This window comes from Crotalus tigris, unplaced genomic scaffold (genome assembly GCF_016545835.1).
Source record: "Crotalus tigris isolate CLP2741 ecotype Arizona unplaced genomic scaffold, ASM1654583v1 scf7180000017774.6281472, whole genome shotgun sequence".
Taxonomy (NCBI): domain Eukaryota; kingdom Metazoa; phylum Chordata; class Lepidosauria; order Squamata; family Viperidae; genus Crotalus; species Crotalus tigris.
Genome location: NW_024096625.1, coordinates 4,775,870 through 4,801,508, shown reverse-complemented (window position 1 = coordinate 4,801,508; position 25,639 = coordinate 4,775,870). Strand labels below are relative to the sequence as shown.

The 25,639-nt window shown below is 34.2% G+C and overlaps 2 protein-coding genes across 17 annotated transcripts in view; one reads left to right on the top strand and one right to left on the bottom strand.

Annotated features, from left to right (window-relative positions):
• MPP6 (membrane palmitoylated protein 6) overlaps nt 1-7,260 on the top strand; it is a 47,917-nt gene extending 40,657 nt beyond the window's left edge. For all 15 annotated transcript variants that reach the window (XM_039342081.1, XM_039342080.1, XM_039342069.1 and 12 more), the window contains one exon: nt 2,061-7,260. In XM_039342081.1, coding sequence (XP_039198015.1) covers nt 2,061-2,237 — 177 coding nt within the window. In that variant the 3' untranslated portion in view covers nt 2,238-7,260. The remainder of the gene's footprint in view (nt 1-2,060) is intronic.
• Nucleotides 7,261-7,733: 473 nt separating this feature from the next.
• The window catches only part of GSDME (gasdermin E), a 30,595-nt gene continuing 12,689 nt past the window's right edge, over nt 7,734-25,639 (bottom strand). Inside the window, exons 3-11 of one of the 2 annotated variants that reach the window (XM_039342083.1) lie at nt 25,167-25,359; nt 24,265-24,436; nt 22,737-22,857; nt 18,534-18,719; nt 14,962-15,089; nt 14,461-14,571; nt 14,120-14,300; nt 12,176-12,249; nt 7,734-9,944 (exon numbers count right to left, since the gene is read on the bottom strand). In XM_039342083.1, coding sequence (XP_039198017.1) covers nt 9,708-9,944; nt 12,176-12,249; nt 14,120-14,300; nt 14,461-14,571; nt 14,962-15,089; nt 18,534-18,719; nt 22,737-22,857; nt 24,265-24,436; nt 25,167-25,359 — 1,403 coding nt within the window. In that variant the 3' untranslated portion in view covers nt 7,734-9,707. The remainder of the gene's footprint in view (nt 9,945-12,175; nt 12,250-14,119; nt 14,301-14,460; nt 14,572-14,961; nt 15,090-18,533; nt 18,720-22,736; nt 22,858-24,264; nt 24,437-25,166; nt 25,360-25,639) is intronic. The other variant, XM_039342084.1, reaches the window with a different exon arrangement.

Genomic DNA, 25,639 nt, shown 5'->3' with positions numbered 1-25,639 from the left:
ACCTAATATATGATGGCAATTCAGAAATAAACCTCCATTTGGTTATCAATGACAGACACTCGCAGATACGGAACCTTTATTATACACATTAGAAAACTACAACATTACATTACTTTTTGACATAATCGCCATTCAGATTGAGGCACTTGTCATAACGTCTTACAAGTTTTGAAATTCCTTAGTAGTAATTGCTCGATACCAAATCTGAGTTAGAGTGGGGGTGATCAAAAACATCCCAACAGAACTGCTTCAAAAGTTTCTGGGTGCATCTAGTGATGTGCAGGCGAACATCGTTACTGTATGAATCAACACCATACCGGAAGTCAGCATGCCCCGATGCTTCTTATGGATGGCTTGTCTGAGTTTTTGTAACGTTTCACAGTAGACTTCTGAATTGATCACCGAACCATGCTCTATGAACTTCTCTAGCAGTATTCCTTTGGTATCTTCACATTTGGTGGGATTTTCTATGGTACCACTTCTGGTATGATGTTGGTTCACGTTACTACTTGCCTGCACACCGCTAGATGCGCCCAATAACTTTTGAAGCAGTTCCATTGGGATGTTTTTGATCACTCCCCCATAGCCCAGATTTGGTGCCAAGTGACTACTACTAAGGAATTTCAAACCTTGTAAGATGTTATTACAAGTGCCTCAATCTGAATGGCGATTATGTTGAAAAGTAATGTAATGTAGTTTTCTAATGTGTATAATAGACATTCTGTATCTGCAAACGTCTGTCATTGAAAACCAAATGAAGGTTTATTTCCAAATTGCCCTCATAGTATGAGCCATCTTCAGATTCCTTTTCCTTTTTTGCTTGCTTGGCCATTTGTAGTTCTTGGAGTTTTACTAAACTTTCTAGGCATGCTTGTTGCAGATTTTTATTTCATTCTGTTATAGCTGCCTCATCGGTTCCAGAAAACTTGGCAGATTAATAATTTGTTGATAACCTGTATTGTCATTTTTTTACTGTGGGCACACTGACACGTTAAAAATGAAATTGTTTCTTCCTCTCAAAAGTGTACACGTACATAACACATCTATAAACACGCTATATACAATATATGTATATACACCTACACCCTTATATATAAATGTGAGGCAAAGAATGTCTTTGATTTTAAAATGTATTATGGAGCAAGAAGCTCTTTTAATTCAAATAATATTCCTAATCTAGTTTCTTAACTGAAAAGTCAGACATACCTCTAGGTACTGTAAACATGTATTGTTCTGTCGCTTATAACATGACTCCTGCACTTAAATATATGATGCTGTATTTATCCATTTAAAATCGCCAGAATGGTATGAATTAAAATAATAGTTTGGATTCAATTGTGTTAGAAATATAGAAATCAGTGGGATTGGTAAAAAGCTAGTAAGGATAATTTCAAATATCAAATATAATTCTGAATATAATTAAATCTAAATTTAGCCTAAAAGGTGTGTGAAGCTCTACAGAAAGAAAGTGGAAAATAATTTCATAAGTAAATTATTAGGCAAAATAGCCAGAGAGGTCAGTGTCACAGAAGGTAGTCTTTAAGGCAGCCTGGTCCTCAGTTGCTAGAGCTTTATAAATAAATACCTGCATATTAAAATGGACCAGAAAAATGTTCATTGACCATGTTCATGTGGTTAATATGGTCCATACAACTTGATCTAGCACAAAATATAGCTGCTTCGTTATTAATTAAAATACTTGAAAACTTTTCTGATGAAATCCAGTATTGCAATAAACTAATATTGAAACATTTATTTCTAAAGTAAGATTTCAAAGTATACAAATTATGTGCATGTTTAAAGAGTTGTACATAACTATAAAAATCCCAAGAGCTAGACTACAACCTAATTAAAAACATCTGTACCTAAATAACTGAAAATTTGCATTTTCAGATTCCTGTATCATATTTTTAGGAATTAAAATTTTACACATTTTTCTAAAAAAACTGGTCTTGCTGATCTCGAAGATTTTTTTTTAATGCAGGCTCTCAATTTTAAATCTGACCCCCGTCGCTTGCTTTTTATAGTATTTTATTTTTATTTTGTCAATATTTTAATAGGATACTGATCTGAAGAAAACTGTTGATGAAAGTGCACGGATCCAGAGAGCTTATAGTCACTACTTTGATCTGATTATTGTGAATGACAACCTAGACAAAGCTTTTGAGAAGTTGCAAACTGCTACAGAGAAATTGAGGATGGAATCACAGTGGGTCCCGATTAGCTGGGTATACTGACAGTTCTTTTGAAGATGAAACAAACACCATATTATGTTAGTTGAAACAAACACTAATAAGAAAATATTGTACAGTGGTGCCAGATACTTGGCAGGACCCAATATGTTTTTATTTTATGTATATTAAAATAATAGTATGCTAGTTAAATTTTTTATACAAAATGTTGAAGGGAAAGTGTACTTAATATGTAATTTATTTTAATTTTTCTAACTTTTTACAAATAACCTTTTTATTCATATCACATGAAGGAAATGCGTTGAAGCATTTTAATAAATGTTTTGATTTACTATTTTGCCTTTATTCATCTAAAGAATTTTCCAGTCATTCATTTATACATTTGATCTTACATTTTCACTGTGATAAGGAGACAAATACTTGAAAAGGTTTTTGTAAAACTCTGTTTTAAATCAAATGTTTCATCTGATTAGTTTTTATTATTTAGATATAATCCTTGTCCTAACAGGCATACATCCTTGACATAAGCAAAAGTTTCAATAAAACAACCAGCACTGAGCCATGTTACTCAGACATATTTGCTTAATGTTTATCCATGTTTTGCAGCTGTTTTGTCTTAGGCAGATGTACTGTAGACTTTTATGTAGATTCCCTTTTTACATAGATGTAAAAGCAATATCTTAAACTTTCCCTAAGAGTCCATTTTAAAAAGCCAACATTTCAACCCATTCAGTAAGTATTTTTCAAAGACTTTTCGTAATGTAAATTCATTGTGTTTGAGGTAATGGTGAAGTAGCCTTAAAGAACCTCGTGCTACAGAGTCTTAGTAAAGAACTCAGCATGTAGAATGTATGTTCTTAGTTGTGGAAAACTCATGGCTTAGAGGAACAAAATCTGCTTTTTATTATGACCTCGCTCTGTACTTGTATATTGTTCTGTGACTGGCTTTTAGTTTATACCAGAGTATTTATGAGTGATTGTGTGTTATAAAATGTAACGTGATGGGGCTTTGAGCTGATACTTTGTGTTACATGGCTTTATTCACCAAAAGTGTGTGAAACTAAAATTGTCAGATGCTAAAATTCAGTATTATTTATCAAAGAATTTATTTTTGTTTCACACTCATATTTTACAGTGTTAGTTAATAACTTCCTTTAGTTAGTTTATTATCTTAGGTTCATATTTACTGATTTACTAATAAATACATTTCCAATACATATTCTATTGAGAGGATGTAGATATGGATGATTACAAAGAGGGAATAATCTGATAATATTTGATATTATGTCTGCTATTATAAATAGAGCCATCCATTGCTAACATACAGAGGGCCTGAGGTGGTTATCACCTCCCCATTTCATTTATTTTGCATATGAGTTTGGGCACTACGATTACAGAGCTTATTTTCAATACCAAAGTATCATACACAAGATGCCAACAATGAAAAAATATTGGAAAAGGCCAAGACAGTATAAACTAGCTTTTAATTATTTTGGCTTATAAGATGCACAAGGAAACAGGGTTTCAATAGTTTTTAGTTTATATAGAGAAATGTTGACACCAAAAAAGTATTGTAGATTAAAAAACCTTTGTGGTATTTTTTTAAAGACTTAAGCATATTTTGTAAAAGTTATGCAAATAATTGCATATCTGTGTCTTAATTGCTATTGGTATTTAGAAATTAGCTTCTAACAATATGAAATAGAGAAATTTATTTCTGTTGCATTAATTCTGTAGATAGGCTGATATTAAGTATTTAAAAAAAATATGTATACCTGAGTCTGGAAAAAAAATTGCTGGTACCCAAAATGACATTTTATTCTGTAATTTCAATGTCATTGCAGGGGTATGATGTGGGTTACAATGTAAAAATGACTATACTTTTATTGAAATAATGTTGTTTGAATGGAGATTGAGTGGAAGACATTGCTGAATTCTCAAGTCGAAGAATTGCTTCTCATTCCTTTGTTTTCTAATACTACATTAGATAGCATTCCAGTTTGTTTGTTGCTACTGCTCTTTGCTAGATGAGAGTTTGGGCTGCATTTTAAGTAGCCTTGATTAAAGTTCTGTTCAGATTTTACCTGAACTGTTTTTTAAAAAAAATAAAATGTTCTCAAGCAGGATATTCAGTCTATTCCCATCTTGTTTTGTTTCTAGCCATTGATTTTTATTATCCACTTTGGTTGGAAAGCAGGTTTTTCAAATTGGGCTTAGTTCAAGGAAAGTTTAGCAAGTGATTAAAGGAGTTTGATTTTGGTTTTAAGGCTCAAAAGCTCACTGCTGTCAAACAGGAAGAAGAAAAAGAGAACATCAGTATTTGCCTTAATGGCTTTCTAAAGAAATTGTTAACAGTCGGGAACTGGTCCAGAAATATTTTATATTTTCTCTGGGCATGCTGGTACTCCTATATCATCTTGGGAGAACTGCTCATATCACAGAATTCACTCTTGGCATTAGTGTGGAAATTTAAACCACAAGTCCTCAATGTAACAGGAAAAGTTAGTTCGCTACATGCATAAGAATTACTGCATTTGATATAAACTATAGTACACCTCTATTCTCAGTGGCAGAATATCATGGGCCATTCACTATTTTTGCTGCATGGGTGTAATCCCAGCTATGAAGAAATTAAAACTTTAAATACAGAAACCCATGAATTTATCCTCCCACTGAATGGCAGCAATGGAGAAGTATGCAACAGGCAAAATGCTTCCAAGGACAGTACCACGATGCTACAGTTGGTAAATGAGGTACAGAATGGATTAATTGGGAAGGTGTAAATCAGAGGCAGAACATTTTAAGTGTCCTAATTTCAGTTCTTGGCATCTTTGTCTGAAACTGAGTTACTGTCAATTCAGTTGAATATAAAAATGGAAAAAGTGTCTATGCTTAACATGAGTATGTGAAATGGAAAGACAATATTGCTTGCTGACATTAGGGTACGTACTTATCTGTACCAAAGTAAATATATATTGAAATATGTTAAGTGTATAGGTATGCCTGTGTAATAATAGTAGAAAACAATGGTTTATGCAATTGCCTATAATAGATGTTAACATGGATTAGTAAATACTGTTCATTATTCTATTCTATAATTTTAACAAAAATTATGGAATGGAAAAAAATCAATAAAAGTGGATGGCAGTTATTAAAACATTACTTACCTATTAAGGCAATCCATAATTGTATCTGTTGAAGCTTTTTTAAAAAATAATAATTTTCCATAAATAGTTTATACATTATGGTAACTTTAAGATTATACCTAAACTACAATAGGTCATACTGAATTCACGGGAACTATTAAGTTCATGGAATATATAATTATTATATATTTATTTAAACTTTTCATTTATCTTAAATTTATAATAAAATGTAGTATATTTTAATCAAGTTGAGTCTGACCAAAATCAAAGCTCATTTTAGTTTTTAATATAAATGCTTATTTCTATTTAGCCAGTAATTTGATCTTCAAACAGTGAAGCTGCTATTGTTTTAAACTATTTTTGGCCTTCAACATTTGTAAATACAAATGTAACAATCAATTTAGTGTCAGAAACACAGTTGTCATAATAAAGGAAAATTATAAAAAGAACTTTGAATAAGAGCTAAAAAGAGAGACATTTTAAATCAGGGACTTCCAACCTCGAGGCTGCGGTCCACTACGAGGTCACAGGCCATTTAGAATTGAGCTGTAGAAGCGGCAGGCAAGCACATGTGCATGTTCAGCTCCACTTGTGCGTGCAGCAGGCAGACAAGCATGCATGCACAACTCCATTGTGCAAGTAGCAGACGGATATGCCTGCTGCATGCACAAATGGAGCTGCTTGCTTGCCCACTGTTCGCATGGAACCATCTTTTCTCCCCTCCCCGCCAGCCCACAAAACTGGCAAGATTGGAGACCACTGTTTTAAATAACAGTTCATGCTGGTGCCTCAGAAAAAACTCTATCTCTCTATTCAACCTGCTAGTATCACAGATAAGCAGCGAGTTTAAAATAATTATGTACAAAATATTTGAGTAATTTTTTGTAGTTAAGAGATTTTGAAAAAAAATGCTCAAAAATAATAGCAATAATTTAACTGCTACCACAAAGTCTGGTAAATCCTATCAATAATAATAAGATCTCAAGTTTGGGATGCCTAAAAACAATGAGATATTGTTTTAGCATTTTGTGGAATCAGCAGCAACGGCTGTTTTTGAGAATGATGCAGAATTTTGAATGCAAACTATTGTGTTCAAGTCTGCATACAATACCTATAGAATGGATTGCGGTTAGGTATGTATGTTTGGAATAAAAATGTATAAAATGCAGACTTTTTTGAAATATTTGTCTGAAATTCATTTAATTTCAAATCCTGAGTAATTTTTTTTATCTACTCAGAATCAAATATAGTCTGCATCAACTGCACATTATTATTATTTTGCTTCGTTTTGTCTTGATTCAATTGTCAGGAGTTCCCATAACAAATCTTAGAAACATTCAGAGAAAATAAAGCTATCCTTAAACTCTCTCAAAAACTGCTTTCATCATGTCATATTGAATTTTTGTTCCTGATGTAAAGTGCTTTGGATTAGTTTTTCAACTAAAGTTCAATGTGACTGGAACTATGTATTGGATAATCCTTTCTCTACAGTATAGAAATGGCAACTTCCATGAGAATCAAAACTCCAGGCAACAAACTAATGATGAGATTCAAAATGACTCTTGCATATTAATTTCATTACATGGTATAGGTCCTCAACTTGCGACCAGTTGCTTAGCAACAAAAGTTACAATACCCCCCCACACACACAAAAGTAATTGGTTGGATATGAAGTTCTGATGACCCCCCCCAACAGACACATGATCACACTTTAGATAACAATTGTTCCATAAATATGCATTTGCCATGTGACAGCAATTGACATTTTTTGCTGGGACCTGGTGTTTACTTCTGGCTTCCAGGAAAAAAAAAACATCCATTAGGGACAATGTGTTAATAACCACTGGTAAAAAGGTCATACTGGACGTGGACCAGTGATTGTGTGCTTAAAATCCAGCATGATTAACAATGGTAATTCCAGGTTCCATTATGATGGCAAGTTGAGGAGTACCTGTATTTTAAAAGTGTAGATTGCTCATTTATCTTATTTCTTTAAACCTCTCTGCCTTCTATGAGCTTTCTTGGCAGAACTGAATCACTTCGAGGCTTCTTGCTGCTAAAACAATTGTCCACTGACCAAGTATGATAGCTGAGAATCATGTCCAGTCATGTTAGTTGTGCCCTTCCAATATGAGGGTAAGAGAAATAGCTGATTAAGGGTTAAGGTGCATATATGGTGTACTTTTTTAAAAAATGCAATGTGTTAGTAGAGAAAGAGTGTTTTAATTTGGAAACTTTATTAAAATAATGTATCTTGTATGCACTGACATACACAAATGTGTATTCTGTCGAGATCTACAATTTTTTGCGAATTGTTATTTGGGGGCTATTTTGTATTTCTAAGATTAGATTATAGAAAATCATCATTAGTTACATTCCAAAATAATGAATTCTATTAGGCTTATGCAGTATAATTTTTATTGCTTCGACTTTTAACATTTCTATTAAAACAGTTGATAACTTTTTTCAAACATGTGTACTAATATTGACACACATAGGACAATAGAAGATTTAAATGGGGCTTGACTAATAGCAAATTTTAATGTCTTTCCATGCTGTAAATCAGAAGAAAATTGCCACATAGATCAGATTAGAAAATTCTGAAAAAGGATCATAAGAAAAGTGGGGAAATTTCATAGGACAAATGTGTGCTATTCAGATAAACAATGTTTTTTAAAGAAATTTCCCTAATGTTTCCCCATTTAAGTTGCATACCATTGTTGAAATGTATAAAACTGTGAAATCCTGAAAACGCCTAAGAAAGTTATTTTTGTATATATGAAATAAAATTTAAGATTTGAAAATTTAGTGTCATCTCTTATGAAATACATTCTCATGCACAGAGCTGGCATCGGAAAAGGAAGCTGGAAAGAGGAAATAGAGTAGGCCTTGCAATAGATGTTACAATTTTATACTGAATGATTAAAAAAACTTTACCAATATGAAAAAATAACAAGTCATATTTTTGCACTGCATATGCATAATTAAAACAATGAAAAACTATCATTCCAAGAATACCTTATAATAGCATTTAATAAGTGCTATGGATATAATATCCAAAAATCTATAATTTCCATTGGTTTGAAGCCATATAGCTTTGCTAACATTGAACAGATTGGATGAAACTGAATGAGTTTTATATACCATTGTGAATACCTAAAAAACTTAAGACTACATTTTACTTAACATATCTTTCCCCCGCCCCCATCCAAACGGACAGCTCTGGGGTCTGCAGTTTTGGTACACTTCACATTAATCAAATAGAATTTTAAAAAATGCCTTTCTAAGAAGAGAGATTAAAAATATGGCCGCTAAAATGTATGCTGATGTTCCCAGCTTCCCTCCCATGCCATAAAAAAAAAAACATTTGGAAACTTGCCATATCCTTTGTGATCTTTGGCTCAAATCTAAATAATGGCTCCAAAGTCAAGCCCAACATTTCAGATCATGCTTTAAATTTATTCCTGTGCTGCTTAGATTTTTAACTTTGATTGCTTAAATGGCCCTTTCAACTATCTTTCTGTTTCATGATGGTCTTTGCTCTGAAAACTCTGTTGCCACATAATGACGTTCAATTAGAATATCCTCTAGCTTATAAAGAAAACAAGATTAATATTAAAGCACAATAACTAATATAAGTAACCCCTTAACAGCTCGAATTGAGACTGAAAACTCCAGTGCTAAATGAAGTGGTTGCTAAGTGGACCTTGCTGTCTTGTATGCATCAAAAGCAATGCAACTGTGTTACAATCTAGGATTAGAGCCATTCTCTTGAAATCCCTTTCTCTCCAATCCTTCCATTCAGATGGAAGTGGGGGGAAGAAAAAATGTAATTTCTGCAGGCAATTTCTTCTTTGCCTGATTCTTCCCTGCTGCCAGTGCTATCACAATGCTTGCTTTTGATATGTAGAACAGCAAAAGGCTTGCTTTGTTGAAATCTTTCTCCCCAATCTCTATGGGGGAGGGGGGCTGTGAAAGGGGAAAAAAGACAGTACATACTGACTAATGAAATTCATATGGCTGAGGAATGCTGTGAAGGTAGTGAATGGCCGTAAATGAGCCATAAAATTACTTTTTTCAGCACTGTTATATCTTTGAATGGTTGTTGAATAAATGGCCTAAAAGTAAGGACATGTAATCTTTCTAAACTTTAAAGTAATACAGGAATGTTAAACATCTCACCAAAAATCCTTGCATGGCTTTTTTTATATCTGGATCTTTTCATTCATATAATTTAGGCATTCACCTTGCTCCAATAACACAGCCCATTGGCACATATTTCAATTGCATGGACACAAATCTAGTGGGTTCATCACTAAGAGGCATTAAACAGAGACAGTTGTAGTATTAAACTATTCTAACAGCTTCATCATATGTCTTTTTCATAGCCTAATGCATAGAGGCCATTCAATGCTATATATAAAACAATTGGGGAAAAATGGGATTTTTTCATGGTTGCAGCTTTGATGGAAGAGTCTATCATTTCAAGGTTAATGTTTGATAAAGCAAATAGCTTCTGTGCTATCCGAAACCTTCTTGGGTCAGCAAGTGGAGCCAGTATGGGATCCCCAAGTGTCAATGTACCATCTTCTGAGATCATATTAGGCTGCTCAGAGACAGAAAGGCATTGATTAAAAGCATTTCCACAATAGTATAATTTTCAATACTGAAGTACATTACATTATATAATCCAATTTATATCATTACATAGGTGTGCATCTGCATGTTTGAGGGCTGGCTAAATCCTGATTCAGATTTGGGAACTGAAGAGGCATAATTTGAGAACAGATTCAAATGAACCTACTTTGTGGTTCCATTTAGCGGAAATGCTTATAGGTTATCTAAATGCCTCTAGGTTATTCATTTTTTGCAGTATGATATGAAATGGAATGTAGAACTCCTAGAGAACAATCCTGCCAAGGTTCAGCTAGGTATCTCTAAGTTTCATCATAATGGCTTTTGAAATAGAGGAAAGAACAGTCCCTCAGTCTCCAAATTGTCTAGCAAAAAGCCTAGTATCTCAACTAGTATTTCTAGTAAAGCAGTGAAGCAATGCTAAAAATGTCCAGGATCTTTAAAATGTTCATAAACAGCCAGTAAAGCAAGTACTTATTTTTTTGTGTTGCTTTCCGTGAGCGTCCAGGCTTGGTATGATAATGATACTGAGAAATGACCACAGATCTATCTTTGTGATAATGTTTCCTGCCTCTGATTGCCAAGTTCTCTGGGGTGCCAGGAAGATTGACACTACTAGTTGACAAGCTTGGTTCCCTCCTAATAGGGCCCCGTTATCGGTGTTACAGTTCACTCTGAGTTGGCAATTCTCCATGTTAAGAGTGAAACAGCGAGACCCAATAACAGAATAGTATGGTACACAGAAAAATACATGTATAAACCGTGTTCTAAAAACACTAAATGTTTCACTGAGAAGTCAAAGTCTATACAACTATATCAATTTTAAGTATCAGTGTTGATTAAAATCTGTGTTAGTCGCACAATGGGATAAATAGGATAGCACCAATTGGTTACTTAGATCATTGACAGAGAAACCATACCATTCATTGCATCTCATATCTCAGCACACTACTGTTTTGTATCTGTAGCATCCCAGAAGTAATAAAAAAGCCATTCTATCTATGTAGCACTTTGAAACATTGCACAGCGCTTTGAATCAGATCATTGCTCATCATCCTTTCACTTCAAGGGGGTAATTTTTATCAAACTTTCACTTCTACACTGCTGTGAAATAGGCAGGGTACTGAAACTTTTCTATTTTATAGCCATCTTGATGATGAATATTGATGATGTATTAACATAAATTTATGAAAATAAAGATTTATTAAAATGAATTCATAATACTTCAAAAAAGCTGATAACAGCATGAGAGCATAATTATAGCAAAACCATCCATTACCAATAACACATTAAAACAGGCAAGCAAAAGCAGAAATAACCATTCATGCTTCCAAAAGGTGATACAAAAACTTATCTATATCGAACTGCTGCTGAACATATTCGTATCAATAATCAGCATGTAAGATGTTGTCATGCATGTTTCTCTCCCTCCTTTATTGTTTTCCCATGTATTTCAAAGGGAGTGGTAGATAAGTAACAACAGGAACTAAAGGACCAGATTTGAAGGGGAAATATATATATATATGTATATGTATATGTATATGTATATGTATATGTATATATGTATGTATGTTTAAAATGAGCAGATTATGAAGTCTAGTAAATTTGTGCAGGTGATAGCAACAAATGAACAAAAAATGTAGTTGCAATAAATACTTGTATTGAATGATTGTTAATTCCTACTGTCTTATTTAATTGAATATTCTGTATTACAGTTCTGTATTATAGGTTGTATTCTGTAGGTCTTATTAAGCTTTATTTAATCTGAATCACTGACTTGTAGTAATAAAGAATTTGAATTTGAAAAAAAATCTATGTCATTTGAAAAATGTGTTATTTTTTAGTGTAAGAAACAAACCAAATGTTGACTGTTGTTTTTCAGGTATCAGATTATTATTTGAAGTACTGTAATTATGACAAGATATAAAATCAGTGATTGCTTTTTATTCAGTGTTGCACTGATTTTTCTTATCTTTCCTGCTGTAAATTGCCTTAGGAACCTGTTGTTGAAGGATAATGTTTATGACATTAAAATATTATTCCCATTATTTGTTAGTTAATTTCTTAAGCTGAATGGAATATATATTCCAAAAGGGCTAGAAGTGATATTGCCATGAATAAATACCACTAGGAACCAGCTGCTAGAACCTATGCTCTTGTTGCTACTTTTAACACATTTCCAACTTAAATTGACAGACTTACCAAGCAATACAGTATACGGACAAGCTGGAGGTCACAGCAGGCTAGCAGCAGCACTAGGGAATAACTTGACAGTTCTGAAGAAAGGAAATAAAGATTAAAAAACAAAAACTTTTAAATATATAAAAGAAATATTCCTGCTGAGTCATGGACCTCTAAAAACCTTACTGAATAAACTCAAGAAAGTAGGGCAGTCCACAGAGTCAAGTCCACACAGGATCTAGAATATACCAATACAGAGCAATTGTTGTTCTTAAAAGAGAATGTTTTAAGAATCTGTATTGCCATGCTGAAAAGAATATTCCTGTAGTTTGGTGAACCACACAATTGAATCTTGTCTTTAAATTGCTATTGTTCAGACAATCTAAAATTCATTCTTGCATTTAAAAGGTTTGACAAATGAAAAACAAGTTTTCACTAGTGAAAAACAAGTATATGATGAAGACTCCAAGAAGAGGGTAACAGACGATCAAAAACAGGACCTTCAGATATCTTTAAGGAAAAATTAGAAAAATAATTTTTCTCCCCCAATACTGAATGATTCTATAGGAGTACCTATTGATTGAGCAATAAGGTAGGCAGGCAAAAGAAACAGTGGAAGAAACGTAATGCATGATAGGATCAAGACAAAAATGTAATCAACCATATCAAAGGAAAAAATATGAAATAAAAAAAATCCCTGTTTAATTTAGCAACAAAAACAATCTGAGATTATAAAAAATATGGTTTCATTTCAAAAGCTTTATGGATCCCATCTGACCTGTCACAAGAAGATCAATACTTCAACACAGACAAAGAATTTTCCCCAAAAAACCTCTATGACATCAAAGACTGATTAGAGCAATGATTCACAAACAGTAGTATAAAGATTGGGGCTCTATGTAAAGTAAATCATTGCAATGTTAAGTCTGTGGTACTTAAGTCTTCAAAGACCCAGGTGACAAATATAATAACATAATCTTTGCAAATATATCAATATCATTCTTGGAAAAAGTGAGGGTTTCTATAATGGTGGGACTTAAGTTCTTTGATTAGTTCTAAGACTCTAGCAAAAGATCCAAGCATATAGTCTCTACTTTATCACTCAATCAGGAGTCAGTGATCTGAACAGAGAGTGAAGAAATGATAAAGACGCTCTTAGTGAGACATAAATTAAATACTAAGCATATGTAAAGTAGGATGAGTCACAAAGATATCTAGCGAATGTAATGTAAAAAAGATTAATTTTAATAGCCCTTTTGTTTAGAGATACTGAGTTTCAAATGATAATGACCTGAAACTTGTTCACCTGAGATTATTAAAAATAATATTTAATTAATAAGTAGGCATTTCTACTCAGCATCTTTTCCTTTGTTTAGTTCAATTTCTTTCTAAATTATTAGTTTTAGGACAAACTCAGAAACACTGACGTGAAAGCTTGAACACTTTTTGTTTTTTTCTTAGCAGCAATAAATAAACTTGGCACACAAGGCAAATAATATAAACCATGTGAATCCAAATGAGAAAGCCATCATCCCAAGGCAGTTGAGGTTAAATAATTCCTATGTAGAAGCTAGGAAAATAACCTTGAAGCAAATTTTTGGAAACCCTTATGTAAATACTGTGAAGAGGACAGAAACATTCCTTAAGTCTGTGGAAATATCAGAAAGACACTAGGAATGATTCTTCCCTGATTCGCAAGAGGCATAAGAGGAATGGTAGAAGCAGTCAGACTTAACAAGATTTTGTTATAGCTTATCTCAATAAAGTATAATTCTGGCCTTCCTGTGGAGTGTGTTTCCTAATCAGGTCTACCTTGAAGGGTTGACATCCAAGCACCCTGCATTTAGTTCTGCATTCCTTTATGCTTTATGCATCAAGGATTTCCTCTATATTCACAAACTGAATTTACAAAGTCTGAACAAAAATTATTTTTAGAAGAAAAACCGCTTATTTATTTTTTTGTACCTGCCAATGCACTGAGGAGGAAATGAGCAGCTAGGAAAAGCTCCTTATTGTGAATCTGTTGTTTGCTCTGTAATTGTACACCCACAAGCTGCAGAAATTCTTCTAAACATGGTTTCTCTGGTGACTTTAATTCCTCCATTGCTATGATGCCTGGACTCCCTTCAGAATATATACTGTCCAGCTGCAAAAACAAAATAAAAAGGGAACAGACACAATGGGCAGATTTAATCATATTCAGATTAAAATTAATCAGACCAAGTTTGACTTCTGATTGCCTTGACACATCTATTTATGTTTCTTTTACAACAATATGGAAATGGCATTTTTTTAAAAAATTGTACCTTGAAGCCTTGGAAATTATTGAGAATTTCTATCCAAATGTTAAGCAATATTAAGCAACTCTGTTTAACTTGTTCTGAGACCATCCAAGGTTGGGTAGGTGATGCTACTTGCTGTGATCCAGAAAATAATGATGCTCAAATCAGTCAACACCAATAAAAATTCCACTGATTTCATATTATGTGAAAACCTGACTCCTTTAAACATTAACTCTGCTGGGAAGTGTGGAAAAAAAAAACAGGATCACTAACAGGAAGGTGGATGCCTTCAGATATAACAGTAATGGAAATACTGAAGGATCAGATTGAAGATAGATCATCATGAAGACAAGCCATCTATTAATCCCCAAGATAATACTGATTTATAGCTATCATAATAATTATAAATATTTAATTAGAAACATACAGATTATTACTGCAATGAGAACTGTTTTCCTTTCTTTATAAAGAACAAGCTTTAAAAAATAAGAAAAATTGCATGTATGATTAGGAAATAAAAATTACCACATTTTCTAGTTGCATCACTGTTTCTTCATGAAGCAAAAAGTCACAAACCATTTGGTATAAAGCTCTCTGCTTTTCTTCTGATAGATTCATAAAAGGTTGGAACTGGGTCTTTAATTGGAGGATATCTGAAAACATATTATGCATGCATATGTAATCATTAAATAGAATTAAGTTGGAAAAGCTATTCCTAACAATTCTGAATGCAACATACATTCATTTCATTTAAAAGATTGTGTATGTGTGTTTCTGTGTGTGCATGTTGGAAGTATAAGGCATCATATGCATTAGCATTTTTATGGAGGGATTTTTTTTTACAAAACTGACCATTTTTATCCTGACTCAAATTTCGAAAATTCATCCTATGATTTTATCAAAGAGAAAATTCGTGTATACATAGTGATAACAGAGAAAATTAGAATTCAAATGAAATACATTTCTGTAATAGCCTGATGTACTAGGTTCCTGCTTCATGCGAAGATGTAAAATGGCTTTGTCATATCACATGAACCCAATCAATCTTGGTTTAGTCAGTAAACCATTGTTAACAGACTATAATTTAGCATATGATACAATTTATTATTTCTTCTCCACCCTCTTGAGGCATACCTACACTCCCTAACCTTTGACTCCATCCACTTAATAATTGCAATAAGGAGTGCTGGGATTGTGGCTGTTGAGTGAGGATTATTGAGATATCACGCGACATCTCGCTTAATGGCCAATTCACTCAACAAACAAGTTTGCGATCCCAATTATAAGTTGAGTCCTTGTTTGTCTTGAAGCAATTAATTAAAAAACTGCATTTTCATCAGTTGTAAACATTATTATTTGGAATAGTCTGCAATATGTAAAATTACTAGAGAGTGGTCTATAACAGGGCTTTTCAACCTTTTCACCGATTGTACCACTTTTAGGATTTGGCAATATCCGAATACCACCAGTCGCCTAGCAAAGTGTCAAAAACTTGGCCAAAAGAAAAAAAGATAAAGTACAGGTAGTCCTCGACTTACAAAAGTTCACTTAGTGACTGCTTGAAGTTACAACAGCACTGAAAAAAGTGACTCATGGCCATTTTTCGCAATTATGACCCTTTCAGTATTCCCAGGGTCATGTGATTTACATCTGGATGCTTGGCAACTGATTCATATTTATGATGGCTGCAGTGTCTCAAGGTCATGTGATCCCCTTTTGCAACCTTTTGACAAGCAAAGTCAATGGGGAAACCAGATTCACTTAAAAAGCTTTTATATCAGGGGTGTCAAACTCAATTTCATTGAGGGCCGCATTAGCACTGTGGTTACCATCTGGGGAAGTCCTTTCTTTTTCCCTCCCGCCTTGCCTCCCTCCTTCTCATTTCCATCTCCTTCCTTTCCTTTCCTTTCCTTTCCTTTCCTTTCCTTTCCTTCCCTTCCTTTCCACACTGATCTTGGCTCTTCTGCTGAGCCCTGATAGCTGATCGGCGCTTCTGCAGGGATATCAGGGCTCAACAGAAGCGCTAGGATCAATGCCGGGCTCCAGCTCATTGGCGATTCTGCAAGACTCAACAGAAGCACCAGGATCAGCTGGAACCTGGCGCTGATCCTGGCGCTTCTGCTGAGCCCTGACAGCCCTGCAGCTCCAGCCATCTCTCGCTCAGGCTTGTGCGGTGCTGCCATTGCTTCAGCTCATTCCCCTCCCCCGCTACTACTTCTCTAGGACGGTCACGTACCATCTGCCAATGTAACACCAGTGGTACGCGAACCACCGATTGAAAAGGCCTGATCTATAATATATCATGGAAAAGAAAAGTTATCTTAAGAAAATATATGAAGTTTAGTACTCTAGAAATAAGCATTGTACTTTCATGTCTATAAGTTAAAGGATTCATATAAATGCATAACTCATTAAATAAATATAAAATTAAAAATAAATATAAAATTAAACCCTGTTTTATTGGGTTTTTTTGTTTAGTACAAAATTCAACAAATGCTTTGGAATTTACCATCTTGTTTTGTGTATTTCACTAGTCCCATCATTTAAGTGCTAAAAATAGCTTCATAAAAAATCATTATCTTGTTTTAGGATAAAGAATGTATCTTTTGCTATAGAAGGATAAGTTTGAGATTTTTTTTTTTAAACTAAGAAGTTGATACTAGTTTTGACTTGGTCTGAGCCTTCCAACTGAGCAAACGGGTAGTTTTCTAATACGGTAGGAATTATTACTTCTTCCTATTCATCCAAATGAACACTCTCCCCTTTTTCTCTCACTACTGTTATAGTGAGGGGAAAAATTATTTGATTCCCTTGCTGATTTTGTATGTTTGCCCACTGACAAGGAAATGATCAGTCTATAATTTTAATGGTAGGTTTATTTTAACAGTGAGAGACAGAATAACAATAAAAACACCCAGAAAAACGCATTTCAAAAAAATTATAAATTGATTTGCATTTTAATGAGTGAAATAAGTATTTTGACCACTTTGCAAAACATGACTTAGTACTTTGTGGCAAAACTCTTGTTGGCAATCACAGAGGTCAGATATTTCTTGTACTGTAGTTGGCCACCAGGTTTACACACATCTCAGGAGGGATTTTGTCCCACTCCTCTTTGCAGGTCCTCTCCAAGTCATTAAGGTTTTGAGACCATGGTGGAGAGTTTGGAATCTGATTGATGGATTGCTTCTGTGGACAGGTGTTTTTTTATATAGGTAACAACCTTTAAGAGAGTGCCCCTAATTTCAGCTTGTTACCTGTATAAAAGGCACTTAGGAGCCAAAAATCTTGCTGATTGATAGGGGATCAAATATTTCACTCATTAAAATGCAAATCAATTGATAACTTTTTTGAAATGTGTTTTTCTGGATTTTTTGTTGTTGTTATTCTGTCTCTCACTGTTAAAATAAACCTACCATTAAAATTATAAACTGATCGTTTCTTTGTCAGTGGGCAAACGTACAAAATCAGCAGGGGATCAAATATTTTTTCCTTCACTGTACATATAAAATTAGCTCTCTTTGGTTCTGCACGTTCATTCATAAGTAAAATATATAGCATCAATATATAAGTATCCCATTAGTTTTGTATGGTCTGTATCTGTAGTTCATTCCACACATAATTTGTTCTTTACATTTTAAAAGGGGGATAAAATATTCTTATGCCAATGATCACCCTGGAGCAGCCCGGGGCAAGTATGAAAAGCAGCAACTGAAAGTGAAGACTATTGGTATTTTTATTATCTATCAGTTCAAGCACTTAAAGAGATATAAATGCATAGTAAGAGGATAATAAAGATAGCATGGGAAAGAGTGGAGAGGGAACTCATAATTGAGGTTGCTTAAACAATACAAAATTTCCATGACTTGTAAATGTTGTAGCTCTTAGTGTTTACAACTGGTGATACAGTACATTTTCGGAGGAATTAAGCCCAACTATTTATGATGCCATAATTGCATCAAGAATTGCCTTTACACACATGCACCTAATTCTAGAACTACCTTTCTGAGATCCTCAAAACCACACATTAAGCTGAAAAAAATGTTGGTTTAAGCTAGTGTAATGAACAGGAAATGTGAACACGTTTTTAGTCCTACCTTTGCTTAGAATGTTAAGTGAAACACCACCTGGAATAGGGCTTTCAGGTCCAGACAGTTTCTCATTATCCACAACATCAAAAAGATGAGGGCAGCAAGCATCTTTGAAGGCCAAAGAATGGTAAGATGGTTCCTCCATAGTCCCCCTTTCAAAACCACCTTGTTGGTCATGAAGGAGGCATAATTCTACAAAAGGAATGGTTTGGCTATCTTATTCTCAGGTAACTCAGCTCTCAGCTCCTGTTCGATCCCATAATATGAAGAAAAGCAAATAAATTATCCCTTGATGGTCTAATTAGCATTAAACCATTTTGTTAAACGTGTGAGAGATCTTGCCCATTCATAAAACATTTATCCAGATGAGTGTAACAAATCAGAAATCATCTATTTAATAAGAGGAATAAGGATGTTCCCTATGATTACCATCAGGTTGTTTTCACTGGTAGATATGTTCTTCTAGAGTTTACAATAAGAAACGTCCATCATGCCTCTGGGAAATTAATTCCATAACATTAAGCAGGCTGGACTTGCAATATTTATTCATTCATTCATTCATTCATGTGCATACATCTAATTTCTATTGTATAGCGTCCATTCTATTAGTGTCTCCAGGTGGCAGACAAATAATTTATATTATAAAATTAATTTATTAATTTAAAATATTAATGTTCATAACTTTCTCACTGTTTAAACAATGAAACAGAAAGGTTTCTGTCCTTCCTTACACCATGTCAAGACTCTTTAAAAGCTTGAATGAAATGCACCACAGTTAAAGAATAGAGAACAATTTGCTACTTTAGAACAGATGAGTGAAGTATTCAATAAAGAAATGTCAAGGTCATCAGTATACCATTGCAAATTCATGATCAGAATATAAACATAAATGCTCTATGAATACATGTATACATGTCTGCACCCTCCTCCTGAATACTGCATCACTGAAGGAGGCGCATAGGTAAGATAGCTTTAAGAGTAAGCAACACATTGCAATTGAATTTGTAACTCTGATCTATGTGAAAGCATTTCCATTCCAAATCTTCCTTTCCAGAAACATTAATGCACATTAAAAAATAAAAAAACCTAGTATGATTTATCACATTTGTGACAATGTCACAAATGTTTTAATACCTATGTGATATTGCCCAAGAATAAATCATCTCCTTTCCCTACTTCTCTCTTTAACCTATTCATATTATTGTTCCTCTGTGATATTAACACACTGTGTTTTGAGTTTTTAAGTCAAAAGGCTATAGGGACTCTGATTTACAGGAATATTTAAAGCATTCAAAGAACAACATACCCTGTGTGACTGATAAACAAAAGGGAACACTGATACTCCAAAGAAGCAATAAAAAGTAAGTCAAGGCACACATTTGAAAAATATATGAATGTCAAATGTAAGAAGACAATTCAGGAGAGCATGAAAGTTTTACTGTAATTGTTGAGAAAATGTTTTACTGCTCAAACTGTAAAAGGAAATTTGAAATTTGAAAAGTAATGATATAGCTAAGTATGTCAAGAATATCATTCTAGTATAAAAGAGATGCTGCTACAAGTATTTATCAAGATTGAGAGATAGCATTCATCCTGATATCAGATTAGGAGCTTCCATGATATCCAGTTAAAAAATCAACAACTGAGTAAGAAAAAAAACTTATTACAGTGTGACTGTGATAACTCCTTACAACTTATATAATTAAATAAAGAATGCAGCACAGCACTCTAACAATGAATTTTTAAGCAGGTATTTTTTTAAAAAATGGTCTTCAAAATTATCTAATATGATAAATGAAGTATCAAGGAAGTTGCAAAAGATAAACAAGCTATTTAGATAACTTTGACCTTAATTTGAATGTGGATATAATTGTGAAAAGCAATGAGAAAAATCCTGACATAAACAAAACTAGTTGATGTTTCATTGCTTAAAAGAAATACACAATAAATCAAAAAAGAGATATGGTAACTGGATTTTTGCTAATAAGGAAGGAATGATGAGACTTTTGGATTTTGTTTTTACTTAAGAGATGAGATATGAGGTGAAGAGAGTATATATTGTATCCTAAAGGTTTAAAAGGGCAGTGCTCATCACAGATTCTCAGCTAAGGAAGCCTGTTTGTCTGAGAAACGCTTCCGTCATCACGTGGCCAGTACAAAAATATGGAATGCATTAACCTTTCTCACTAAAGCAGTACCCATTTGTCTACTCACATTTGCATGCTTTTAACTGCTAGGTTGGCAAGAGATGGAGTAAGTAAAATAGAAGCCCGTCCTGTCATTTGGCACTCGGGTTTTAAACCCAGGTTGTTAGCTGCCAAGGCAGTGTCTTAACCGTTGGTGGTAACCGTTGTACCACCAATGGCTGTACTGTTGTACCCTGGGAGATGTAATACATTGCAAAAATGGTTGTAATGAAAGGAAAAATTTGCTTTTTATATTTTTTCTTTTTTATTCTTATACTTTTATAGTTTGCATTAGTTTTTATTCTAATTGTATAAAAAGTACTTTAAAAAATGCTGCCTCCTAACTTCACTGAATGTCAATAGAACTCTAAGCACATTGCATGTCACCTATTTTTGGCACAATTACTTGGATGTTCACTGAAGAAATGGATGAAAATATATAGAATCGCTATAGATGAGAACATCCTTCCACTACAGCAGCGGTTCTCAACCTATGGGTTGCGACCCCATTTGGGGTCGATCGACCATTTTTCGGGGGTCGCCAAAGAAGGCAATCTGCCATTTTCTCCCCTCAGGGGGCGGCGCCGCGCACGCGCGCGGCACCGCGCATGCGCAGAACGTTTGTGTGACGGGGGTCGCCGTCACACAAACGTTGAGAACCACTGCACTACAGGATAGAATAGGGTGATCTTTTCATGCAGAGAAAACCACAGCAAACATTTTCAAGATATTTGTTGTATATCCCAAAATACAAAAAGCAGTCCTATTCCATTAGAAGTAATGGTGTCCTTGATCACACATGGAAGCTGCAGACTAGTTTAGGAAATGCAAAACAGGCTACGAGACACACAGAGATTTATTCTACAAGAAAAAGAATGGCCAAGGGTCTTGTGAACAAATACTGATGGTCCAGGAATATTATTCATAAACTCCTTAAACTGAAGTGTCTGTCTTACTCCGCCTAAGGTAGGCTTAGTTTTGCTGAGCAAAGATGTTGATTTATAAGGTTTCGAAGATAAGATGGCCAAATATTAAAATCCAGCAAACAGAAATTAGAAAAGAAATAGCAATATTGTAAAGGAGGGAAAAATAATGTACAAAATTCTTACCTTTAAATATGGTGTAAGCATAGCTTTGAACACATTAATATGTATGCTTTCACTTTTTTTTTTTTAGCAGTACTGCCTGTTCTCAATACTATTATGTGATGTCCATATTTTAAATATTTCATATACTGAGATAAGAGTATATACTAAAAGAGGTTGCAGTGGCACAGTGGCTTAATGACGCTGGAACTGCCGACCAGAAATGGCCTGCACTCCAGCAGTTTGAATCTGGCTCTGACATGGAATAAGCTCCCATTGCTTGATCCCTAGCTGCCACTCACCCAGCAGTTCGAAAGCATACAATATTGCAAGTAGATTTATGGGTACCACTTCAGTGGGAATAACCTAACTGCATTTGTGTACGCAGAGAGTGGACGCCAGCACTGGACTTAGTCAAGTGCAAGGCATTGGGACAAGAAGTGAAGCGAGATCGACAGAGGAGTCCAGAACTGCCAGAGACCCAAGCTCTCCTAGTCAGCTGGTGTAAGCTAGTTTGCCCCTCTGCAGTACACTAAGGATAGATGAGCAAGCACTGAACAGAATGAATTAGCAATCTAGATTGTCAAGACATGCCTTGTGTGTGTAGATTTCTCTGACATTGTATGCTATCTCTTTTTCTGGCTACAGTAAAATCTATAATTTGCAACCAAATAAAATATTTGAATGCCTTGGTTTACCTTGTACTTTATCTTCTCATGTATTATACTCGGTTTCTGACTAATACTGATTCAAAACATCTGAAAGCCTTTCCTTTAAAGGAGCACCAATTATGTACTGATATATGGTACATATAAAACTGAATTCAAAATAAAATGTTGGGATAAGAGAACCTCTGCTGATAATCTCGGTCTAATAAAAAGCATGCTCTTTTATGCTGCCCTGAGGAAAAGGAAGGTGAGAATAGCCACATTACTTACCAAATTGACCATTGCGCTTTATATACAATTCTATTACAGCATAAGCAATTGTAGTTGGAGCAGGGATCTCTAATACCACATTAGAGTTCTTGATCATATTCCCATTTTCACTCACTGATACCTAGAGAGAGATTTAATTGCTGGTTAATTTGTGCAAATTAATTCCAAAATACATTAATTTACACATGAAAGGATGACAAGGAGTCATTTTGTAGAATTTAAAAATAACTTTTCAATTACTTTTAAGTTAAAGCCAAACAATGAAACAGAAAATGCCCAGGGCTGATAAATTTAAGCTATCATATCTCAGCCCAAGTCCTTAATAAGATATATGGCCGGGGGGGGGGGGGCAAGGTGTGTAGAGAGAGGTACAGGACCAAGAGTTACCGTACTTTCCGGTGTATAAGACGACTTTCGCAAGCAGTAAAATCGGTGCTGAAGTCAGAGGTCGTCTTATACGCCGAGTAGTCTTATAGGCCGGAAATTACGGTAGTTTCTGGCGTATAAGATGACTTTCTAGGCATGCGACTCGGCGCGGAAGACGGGGGTTGTCTTATACGCCGGGTCGCCTTATACACCGGAATATACGGTACTTAAAGAGAGAAATGAACGCATAAATAAATAAGAACATATGTATCTTGGTATTGGAGTCATTGGTGCTCTCTGAGCTTGGCTGTTTATTGCGGATGTTTCATTACCCAATTAGGCACTGATGATGTTACATAGCAGAATAAAGAAACATCAGCAAGCAAACTACCAAGCTCAGAAAGCACCAAACTTTACATAAATAAATATTTTGGAAGTTTTTTAAAACTAGATAGCTCTCAAATGTATTTTCTTAAGTTTGCCTTTGAGAAATAGGTGGGTTTTTAATTCACAGAAGATAGATCAACTACAAGGAATTCTCCTTAATACAAATGGATCTTCTATCCCCAGAGATAGATCTGCAGTGCCTTTCAGCTGGAGTAAGCATCTCTATAATTAATTTATTGTGAGATGCTCTACTGCTGACAGAACTGGAGAAAATGATTCAATTATCTTTAGTCTCATCCAGCATTTGGTAACTTTCATTTAAGTTCAAAAACCTTAGCAAGACTTCTTGAAACGATTCTGGGTTAAATGCATCACACTTCTGAGTATTTTCACCTTATAAAAACTGTACATATTTTTATTCATTCTAACATTTAATAGCAAATAGACTTAATAGCAAACAGTCTTCAAACTCACAGAACATTTGTTTTTGAACAGAAACATTAATACTTCAGTTTAATGCAAACCAGTTTATTTGTGCCTGGGAACAAATAAATGCACTTTTTTTCTTTAAAAAAAGGTGGGGGGCTTCAAAAGCCACAAGGATGTGATCAGCAATGCAATACAAGACTGGAATGGACAGGGATGAAATTTCAACCTTTTCAGAACAGGGATTTAAAGGGCACAAAGGCGATATACATCTTGCTGGCGGATGATATGGAAAAATGCAATAGAACGTTGTAAGAGTTCATTGATATTCTTCGTTATGCATTAATACCTTTATAATTTTTGTACTTATTCCCACCATTCCAGCAAGTTTTTCCTGTTTTTGAATATGTTCTGATACTAAACATTTCTGAGTTGTCAATATTTTTTCTGTAAGGATACAAAGAACATCATTCTTTTTTTCAACCATTTGTTCCAACAATGGAGTCTGTAGATTTATTGATCTAAAGGAGAAAAAAAAAATTAAAATTACTATGAAAAAAGTTTATTTTTAATAGATGGACATACTATTGTTCTCCCATAACTTGATAAACAATGCACTCTTTAGTAACAAAGAGCTAGTATACCAATCAGAAAGAGAAAAAAATGTGTTGGATTATTGCATTTGGATACAAGCAGCATATATAAAAAATATCACAGTGATAATACTGGATTTATGACTCAATTAAAAGCTAACATCAGACTTTTCAATACTCTATGAGCCTTCTTCCCAAATGCTCCATATTCAAGTCTTCCCGACATATCTGCATCTTTTTCAAAACAGATATGAGAATATATTTACCTATCATTGCATTTATATTCATTCTTGAGATCAATATGGCATACATGAGATCACTCTAATTATCTTACAATGCAATCCTATGAGGTAGTTTGCGCTGAAATTGAATGACTGGGGCAAAATAAGATTAATTGTTGAATATAATTATGAACACGAGTCTATTCAACTACCTTAGCTATAATACAAACTAAATCTGGTTATCAGTAGCATTTCCCCAGCAAATTTATACTAATTCCAGAAACCATGGTTTTCATCATCACCATTTTTTACTGCTTATTTATTCAATTCCAAGTATCTGTAACACTTTTCAAAACAATTCTTCTTTTTAAACCTCACAAAGATGCCTTTAAAACCCTATCCAGTAAAACTATTTATAGAATAAAATAAATATGTACCTTCCCTTCACATCTTTCATAAGCTTGTGCAAGTCAACATCTTGCTTTTTAAGATTTCCAAAAGAGGACAGACTTTCCACAACATCGCTTCCTCCAGTTCCTAAATTAATTCTTCCTAATGAAGTTTCTATGCTTCCTCTGATACAGTCTTCAAACTTGCCTTCATACTTCACAAAGTCAGACTCTGCAATAACTTGGGACAAAAAGCAACATATCAAATTACAGAACATTAAACTGGAGCACAATATAATTATTTAAAAAATCAAACACTATTGATAACAAAACATATTGAAACATCTACTGACTTACTTAGTTACTATTTTTCACTGCTTCCTGTATTTAAAAATGTTTATCATCCAATGAATAAAGCAAAGATGGAGAATCTGTGATCCTTCACATGATGCTAAAATAAATGCAGTTTCTTTGAACCAGTGGGTCATGTTAGTAGAGTCTACTGGGAGTTTATCAATGTT